Source organism: Charadrius vociferus, unplaced genomic scaffold, assembly GCF_000708025.1.
Source record: "Charadrius vociferus isolate BGI_N301 unplaced genomic scaffold, ASM70802v2 scaffold147, whole genome shotgun sequence".
Taxonomy (NCBI): Eukaryota; Metazoa; Chordata; class Aves; order Charadriiformes; family Charadriidae; genus Charadrius; species Charadrius vociferus.
The window spans coordinates 7,295,023-7,304,334 of NW_009649570.1; the positions used below are offsets into that span (position 1 = coordinate 7,295,023).

Here is a 9,312-nt window from a genome sequence, read left to right on the forward strand (position 1 = left end):
TGGAAATGTTAAGAAGCGTTGTCTGTTTAAGAAAACTGAGTAACTGTTGTCCTAAACTCTTAACTGAGGGTGTTGCACCATATCTGGTGGAGTCAAGCGAGAAGTGATTTGCAAAGGTAATATGGGAAGCCAGTAAAACCAGTATTTCCAAGCTCCTAATTTAACACCTTAATCATAGGCGCCATCTATTCTTATCAGGGCTAGGAAGTGTTCCCAATGCCATTATAGGGAGATAGATAAGTATCCAGCCCTCCTACAATTGCATTAACAGTATGAATTTTTCAGTTTTGCAGGAATACAGGCAGTGCTTATTTTAGACTTGATCGTAATGTAAATAAAGAGTTATCTTTATATGAGTAGGAATGAGTAACACTGATAGAGAAGTATAAACCCTTAATCTATTGGACACAGTGATCCTAGTATATTAATTGTGAGGACAAAATAAAGTGTGTTATCTTAGCAGTAATGTTTTGGTTATATACTAGCAATATTTTGGAATTGGATGTTCTGACAAATCATGCAAGAGTATGTGTCAAGAGTAATATAACCACAGCAATATTACAATCGTGCTAGAAGAAACTGCTGATGTAGATTTAATGAGCAGTAGAATAAAACTAGAAGAACGGACATCAATTTAGAGGGTGGTACATAGCCAAGCATGCTGTTAGAAGTGACTGGGAAATTAATATGTGAAATAGAATAGATATAAGAAAGTCTATTTGAGGAATGAATTGTGCTGCTAATTTTCTCTGGGGTTAGCTCTTAACTTTTCTTGTTAAAAGGGCTGTAAGTGTAACATTGCAAGCTATTTTTGTGTTATTTGATAGAGATTTTGTATCTTGCTGGAGATGGTTATTTTATTTTTTCCGTAATGACCTGTTGTTACGCTGCAGTAACTTTAGAATGGCTATTGTTTAACATATGTTTAAGTGGCCATAATAGGTCTGCTGAGACAACAGTTGATAGTCTGAAAGAAATCTCTGCATTCGCTTTTTATTGTCTGCTCTCACTTGGCTACCTCCTGTTAGGAGGGAGTTGTGGTTAAAGCATGTGTTTGCTGAAGGAGTACAACCATGTAAAAAACATGCTGAGAGCTGCATGATCATGTAATAATCATATGAATGCTAGTCAAAATCTTTCATCACAAATATATGAAACACTTGCAAGATAAAAATTCCATATAATTTTTGCATGAGAAACATTAAAAGCCATGCTTGATTAGAAATACAAGCATTCATTATCTTATCAGTCCAGTCATTGTGAAGCTGAGGCACTTTAAAAAATTTGAATTGGATATCTCCATTACTCTAGGTATGTAGTTATTGTGGTGGCTTATAGCCAAAGAAAATACTGCTGGCATTTGTGGACGAATAGGAAATATGTGAAACTTCCCTGGAAGTTCATTGGTGTGTATATTTGCATGTTGAGGACACAGCAATACAGTGTACCTGCTGGGCACTGTCATCTGAGAGGTGTGCTTAGTGGCTATGAGGTATGTCCTGGGCTTGCAGAGACAGGTTAATGTATATGACAAACAAATGGTGGAAATCCAGGTTCCTTTTCTCTTTAGTGCAGAGAAAACAGAGCAGAATCTGCAAGGGCTGGCCAGGTATGTGCTGGCTCCCTCCAGCAGAGTGGGCATGACCGCACAGGGGAGAGCCGCACTTCAGGAAGGGGAAGGTCTCCCAAAGGTGAAGCCATGTGGTTTCTCCGCTCCAGCATGAGTGAGGGGACAGTGTTATGTTTAAGAAAGGAAGATAAGACTGTGGTTGAACCTCTAGGCAGGGACTATAGGTTTAGCACCTGGTCTGATCAGAGACTCCTATAGGTCAGTCTCAGCCTTCTTGTCTGTAAACCAGACTGATGATACTTCTCACTTGAATCCACTTTCACTAAGGGTTGTGAATACTGAGGTGTTATGATTGGTTGTGTAAATACTTAGGTAGTGCCGACACATACAAGACCATATATTAAATCTCAGGTGGCACTGTTTACTTAAACTTCTATTTTTACCTACTTGTAAGAATTATTAGATTTTACTTTTTTTTTTTTTTTGTCAGAATGGGGCCACTTTAAGTGTTTCACAGGTATCGCCTGTTGTTTTCTTGACCCTGCTGTAGTATGTTTGTGGTCACATGGTAGACTTGCAGTGGTTATGGCAACTCCTTGCATTCAAAAGGAATATTAGAAAAGATACTTCTACTTGTAGCTGTATTAATGGAAGGGAATTGAGTAGGAACACACACTATCTACACAGTTACCAAGTGCTTCTCCTTGCATTTTCCGAGGGCATCTGAGTTTTTTTGTCTTCATTGGGGATCGAAGTCTTGGTGCTTGGGGTCAGAATGAAAGTAAATCGCTTCTGATGATACACAGTTGCTGGTTGCAGACTTTTATGTGCTACCTGATTGTGCAAATGGTATGCTGCTCAATTGCAGCAGTTATCTGGATGATTTCTTACATTCAGGCCAGACCTACTGTAGATGCTTTTCCTATTACAGCAGTGTTATTTAGATACGAAGTTGGATTTTCATTTTGTTGTTTGACTTTTCTCTGGTGGCAAAAGTGCTGGTCTGAAATCATTGCTTTACCAATATTAACCAAGTCTGCTCTATAAGGGTTTGTTAATCCCGCTGTAACACTCACTTTGTGTAAAATGTTATGAGGCTATTATCTGGTCAAATGACTTCAATACCACAGATGAAGTGGTGTGTTATGACTAATAAGGTCATGTTTGGCCTTGCTTAAAGAAAGTTGGTTTTGGCATTAGTTTTAGGAGATGTCTAGCTAGTACATTGTGTATACATTTCTAACACTGCTTCACTGAGAGACATAATGGAGAATGATGGTTATTTGCATTCTTGTCTTGTCTGCTAGAGCAAATACGTCTATATTGTGGCTTGAAAAGGTTTCCAGTTTCCAGTCACACATCATATCTATTATGACCCGTTCTATTTGTTGAATTCAGGATGGCTTACAAAGTAATTTTCTTGCCCTATGTCTAATGACTATTAAGATGATAGTCAAGAGATAGGTGTTTGTGTATGTCTGTGAAAGAGAAAACATGCACACAAGCCTTGATTCTGCTTTTGTGTGTACCAGCTTGAAATGCTCATTTCCTAGTAGCTTTGTCTGCAGGGCCAGCTTTAGGCTTAAATTATAGCATAGCTATGGTTTAATTTTGTAATGTGGGTGTATCAGGCAGTTCCTCCTATAGGAATGTTTCTGTATGGAGGCAAGTGGTCATCTTGGCTTTGTTCTTTTGAGGGAGAAATATGAGTCCATGACAGTTTGTAGTCTCATCAGTATTCCGTGTGAGTTTTAGGATCTTTTCTTATGTTTTTGTAAAATACTTGCCAGAAATATGTGTATACCTCTAACAAACTTGCTCAGCCTTCTGTGTTTTGAACTTTGCAGATAAACTACTGGGTGAATTTCACGTTTGTGTTTTTGAAGCTAGATAAATTCAAAATTTAGCACCTCAAAAGTTCCAAGAATTTTTTTTGAGGGCTCTCAAATGAGTTCAACATCCAAACTTGCTGAGACACAGTATGACAAGCAGGCTCTAGGTGACCTTTTGAGAAACTAGTTGTTCTCCAACATTTGACTCTTGCAAATGACAAAAGTTGAAGTGAATCAACCAAATAAGCTTTCCTTTAGCCATAGATCATACACATGGAATGTGGTATGCTCAGAATTATTTATAAAGACATTAAAAGGAAGGTTTGTGTAATATATTCCCTCTATGAAGTTAACTGTCAAGACAGCCAACTCTGCAAACCATAATTTTCCTATTAAGTCAGTACCCACTCTTGTGACTTCTGAAATCAATTTAGCTGGCCAGTGGCCCTGAGCACTGTTTATCACACTGAACAAATAGATTTTGGGACTACCACTCAAATATTTGTGTTAACTTTTAAGTAACATAGACAATGAATAAGCTCTTCCCTTGGACCTCTCTGTAAATTTGCAAAGTAATGAGGACCAAATGTGAGAGAGAGGTTGCGTGGGCTGTAGCCCAAACATGTGGCATAAACTACCATTGTAATTAAGTTGGACCCTAACTTCCATGGTGCTCAGAGAACTTTGAACCCCCAGGAGGACTTTGCATCAAGTGAAGTGAGTGGAAATTGCAACTGTTTTGTTTGTTTTCTCTTATTTTAGATTGAAAACCCAATGTAATTTCATTCCAAAGCCGTTCTACTGACCTCAGGGCTGAGGCGTGGAGAGGTCAAACGACTTCCCCTGGTCAAACAGGATGCATGTGGCGTAGCCATGAATAGAGTCCAAAGTACTAGTCCCATGTCATAACCATAAGGCCATTCCTAGTGTGACAAAAGCTGTTCTATTTTAAGCAGATACAATCATTTGTCCGAGTTGTCATTATGGCTCAGCTTTATGAAATGCCGTAATGGTGGCAGAGAAAATGAACTCTAGGTACTTGTAGTAAAAAGCTATGAATATGTCAATTGAGATCTGATTCTGTAATTCCCTGCTGAAATTCAGAGAAAGACAGTTCATGTAGCGCATGGTAAAGTTTCTTCCCAGCAGTTCTGTGGCTTTGTATTTTAGAAATATTTCCTAACAATCTGTATTTCTTGTTGATTCTGTTTTCTCTCCCAGGATCTTAAAGGTACTAGCACCAAGTGCCAGCCTGTGATATTCCTATGAAGTTGTTTAGTAATTAACTTCTGTTCTGCAGAAGAAGACAGGAAATGAAACCTCCTGGTCAAACATTCTGAAACATATTTGCTTAAAATTAAGCAACTATATTCATAATTAAGCAACTGAATCAAGGAGGCTCAGTTTTCAGAGCTGCTTGTGACCTCAGCAAACAGGAACAGACTCCAGTGAAACAACTGCTTGGCGTACACTTTACACAGGCTGTTTACTATAAAGAAAAAGAGACAGGATGAAGTCTAAACTTGGTTATATTCACCCATATGCAGTACAACACTGTTCTGTAACCTGTGGCTGCCCCCAGGTCCTGTTGCCAGGCCTCTAACCACACTTTCCTGTTTATTGAAAAATATTTTCCTCCATCTGGCTACTTTTTGCAAAACCGGACCAGCAAGGACTGAGCCAGTGAACTGCACCAAACCTCCCTTACCCTTTCTAGCAGTTGGCCTGAAAGCGAAGTGGAAACTGCTGGCAAAAAGTCTTGTTTTCTCTACTGAGCCTCTGTTTGCAGGCAGGTTCATGAGAGTCTTTCCAGCCTGGAAATTAGGCCATTTGTCAAAGATCATACAGGAAATTAGTGACAGAATAAGGAATAGAGTTAGATTTCCTTACTTTCAAGACCTAGACTTGAACTGTAAGATGCTTCTGACTCTGAGAGTTTATTAATAAATAAACACCAAACTCACATATTTGAGACTATATGTGTTTCAAGAACCTAAAGAAACATCCCTGCTGAATGACAGCTAACAGTTATTGCAGAAGAAAAAAATCTGTGTCCTTATTGATGTAAACCAGCATACCTCCACTGAAAATCCCCTACTGCTTATCTTTTTCAGGGCAGGGCGTAACACCGGGAGTCCTGTTATAGAAGTGCTTCATATATGTGGATTTCAGAGGTAAAAGCTTCAGGGCTTTGCAAATGTAATCATCAGTCTTTGATGAGCCCTAGCTATAGAGTCTAATTTCAGCTTCTGTGCACAGGGAGCAATGGTAGTGAATGATCCTCCTGCCTTTTTTTGCCCCCACTGCTAAAGAGGTAATGCATTGGAAAACTAGGAGTTGGAGATAAGGAAAAATACAAGCTTGGAAAAACAATTGTATTCTAGAGGTGTGCTCTTTCAATGGTTTCAGTTTTAAACTACAGGAGGCTTGGTAAATATTTGGTATTTATTTCGGTATGTTTTCTTTCTCCTGCTATACATCATCTTCAAAATTCTAAATATAAAATTAACATTGTTGGGCAGTAGGCAAATATTTGTTATTGTCATTATGGTTTTTTAGCACCATTAGGAAAAAAGTTTGGGGATTACACATATAAGGAGGAAATGCTTGAATCCAAGTGTTGCATTGTGCTGGCTCTTGAGAAACTTAAAAGCAAAATGGATTAGTAACTGCAATACAGGATGACAATCAGCAAGAGTCTGAAAAAATTGATTTTTTTTTTTTTAATTGCATTAATTCGATTTGAAGGTATACTTCTGTATATAGGTAAAGACACTTAAAAATCCAATTATTAGCCTGACTGTCCTCTGAAACTGTCCAAATGTAAGGCTGTTCCAGATGTTAGTGGTACTGCTCCTTGTTTATACTATTTCTCAGCAGCTGTTAAGCTGTTTGAAAAAATGACTCAGATGGGTGGTACTGCTATTTGATGCAGAATCTACCCCCAAGGGGCATGTAATTACATAAATGTAGCCCAATAAGTATCATTTTATCAGGACAGCAAACCAAATAACATTCCTTCAGCCTGATGTAAATTACAAAGGGCAAATGTTATCATAGCCTCTTGACAGAACAGGCTGTATTGACTCTTATTACATATTTTTTTTTATCAAAACTGCACAATTTTTTTTCCCTTCTCAATCCATCTACGAATGAGGAATCTAATCTTGCTAATGTGTGTGCACATGAGTAGCTTCACTTGTGTGAGTAACCCTTTCAAAATAAGCAAACTACTTTTTTGAAGGAAAGGTAGGTACATGGATACAAGCTTGCCTATGTGGTTCTGCAGGCAGCGTACTCTGGAGACCCTGCCCTTGTTGTCCTTATCGTGCTAAAATTCATGGAATTACAGGAATGCAGGGCTGGGTTCCAAAAGCATGGGCTGAATTTCGGTTTCTGAATTAAGCTAGCACTCAGAAGTGTACCAGCGAGCTCATCCATAGTAGAGCTAATGGGCTGGTTGTATCCTGCTCTCAGGGACAGGTTTTTAGTGCAGCTGAGTCCAGCCAGACAATATAGTTTTAAATGATAACAGAATTTTGCAGAATATTTGTTTTGACCATAGCAGATTCTTTTATCAGGCTGTGGCCATCTGTGCTGTGCTGCAGCTTTGTCTGTACTGTGGTATGGGCACGTAACTTCTGAGTGCTTTTTCATGTTCAACCTCTGTTTGCTATCTGTTTTCCCATTCATTCTTGGTTTTCTTTTTTTTTTTTTTTCTTTTGGTTTATATTTTCCTCCCCGCGGCCCCCCCCCCCCTTCTCTCCCTCCTACACTCTTCCTTTGGAGTTTTAGAAGAAAATTCCTGTGTGAAAAATCATGTTGTACTTGTAAGTTCCAGAAGCTTTTGGAACAGAAAATGGAGAACGTCATTCTGTCTTAAAAAAAGAAAAAAGGAGATACACATATTTTCATCTATAGCTATTACAGTGTATCTTATTGTCCTGGGAAGCTTTATTTTCTTTCATGTGTTACCTGTTTCTTAGCTCACAAGTGGAAGAATACCACATTTGTATATATTGTCCCTGCAATGTGTTCTATATATTTCCTTCTCTACATCCTTTGCTGCATTAAGGAAATCTAATACATTGAATGTGTATGTGTGGGTGGTAAATTTATGAAGAATAGCTTCCTGGCATATTAACTGCACTTTTTTACCTACATAGATGCCTGGTGCTTCCGTGATTTCTGACAGATATAATCCATAAAACTTACTTGAAATAGGAACAGCGCAGTAAAATTTGAAACCCAGCTAGAAAAGAATAGAAAAATCATACTGCAGTAAAACTTTGCAGCTGATCTACCAGAAATTTTCAGTGACACTGTGCTCAGTGCTCTCTGTTAAGAAATAAATGCAAGGAAAATGGTTCCTGACGATTTCAAGTGTTGTCTTGATTTGAGCATTTATTGAAATGGCTGTGACCAAAATACTCCACAAGCTTTGTGCTAGCAACTGACAGCTAAAAAGTGATAGCTATGTGAAACTAAGTCAATGTTTTGGTATTTTTTATCACCAAGAACTTAAAGGAATTGAAGGTTACTATTTGCAGTGCAGTAAAACATTTCTCCTTTGACTGTTCCATTCCTTTTCTTTCCCAGAAAGCAACTGCGCAACATGACATTTGAAGATTTTGAGAACTACTCTTATTTCTATGACCTGTCTGAGGAAGATGAATCACCCCAGTCCTCCCTCAGCATTGCCCATATGATTTCCCTTTCCTTTTACAGTGTGGCATTTCTGCTGGGAGTGCCAGGTAATGCCATTGTTATCTGGTTTATGGGCTTTAAGTGGGATAAATCTGTTTCTACACTCTGGTTCCTCAATCTGGCCATTGCAGATTTTATTTTTGTTCTTTTCCTGCCGCTCTATATTACCTACGTGGCAATGGGCTTCCACTGGCCTTTTGGGAAGTGGCTCTGCAAAATGAACTCATTCATCGCACTACTTAATATGTTTGCCAGTGTTTTCTTCCTGACATTCATCAGCCTCGACCGCTACATCCGCCTAGTCCACCCAGTCTTTTCCTACAAGTATCGAACTGTAAGGAACACCCTCATCCTTAGTGGGATCATTTGGATGTCAGCTGCAATTATTGGTGGCCCTGCCTTATACTTCAGAGACACAACTACAGTTCTCAACAATGTCACCATTTGCTACAACAACTTCCATGTGCATGACAGAGAACTTATTTTGCTGACACATCACATTCTCATTTGGGTGAGGCTTGCATTTGGTTACCTCTTTCCTCTAGTGACCATGGTCATTTGCTACTCATTGCTGATTGTCAAAGTGAAGAGGAGAACTGTACTGACTTCCAGCAGGCTTTTCTGGACCATCATCGCTGTAGTTGTAGCTTTTTTTGTTTGCTGGACACCGTATCACATATTCAGCATTGTGGAGCTGTCTGCTCACCACGATGAAAACTTGCATGACTTACTACAGGATGGCATTCCCCTCTCCACTGGCCTTGGTTTCATCAACAGCTGCCTCAATCCAATCCTCTACGTTCTGATTAGCAAAAAGTTCCAGGCCCAAGTCAAGACGACAGTCTCTGAGGTGCTAAAATTGGCACTGTGGGAGGTGAGCCGCTCGGGAACGGTCAGTGAGCAGCTGTGGAGCTCGGACAACACCCATGCGCCTGTGCGCTATTGTGAAACTGCTCAGTGACAGCTCTTGACACCATCCCTTTCCAAAACAGCTGACAGGAGATTTGGAGGTGTTCTTGACTTCACATCTGCCAGTCAGATGTGTATCTTTGCATGTGCAGTTTTATGTAAACGGCTGGCTTAATTGCACTTGCTGCTTTTTTTGAAAGGTTTTTAAAGGACACATCATTTGGGTGTGGTGTACTTGCAATGCACACACAGCCTGAACTGAAAGTCATCAATATGAGTGGAATTGCTCTAACT

At 39.3% G+C, this 9,312-nt stretch overlaps 1 protein-coding gene across 1 annotated transcript; it reads left to right on the forward strand.

The window, feature by feature from the left end:
- The first annotated feature begins 8,017 nt into the window (after nucleotides 1–8,017).
- On the forward strand, nucleotides 8,018–9,070 carry GPR1 (G protein-coupled receptor 1). The gene has a single exon (XM_009890202.1). It carries the CDS (start codon nucleotides 8,018–8,020, stop codon nucleotides 9,068–9,070), a length of 1,053 nt encoding a protein of 350 aa, XP_009888504.1.
- The last annotated feature ends 242 nt before the right edge of the window (nucleotides 9,071–9,312 follow it).

Excerpts from the sequence above, each read along its gene's own strand:
- GPR1 (XM_009890202.1), top strand. The coding sequence starts at position 8,018 with ATGACATTTGAAGATTTTGAGAACTACTCTTATTTCTATGACCTGTCT.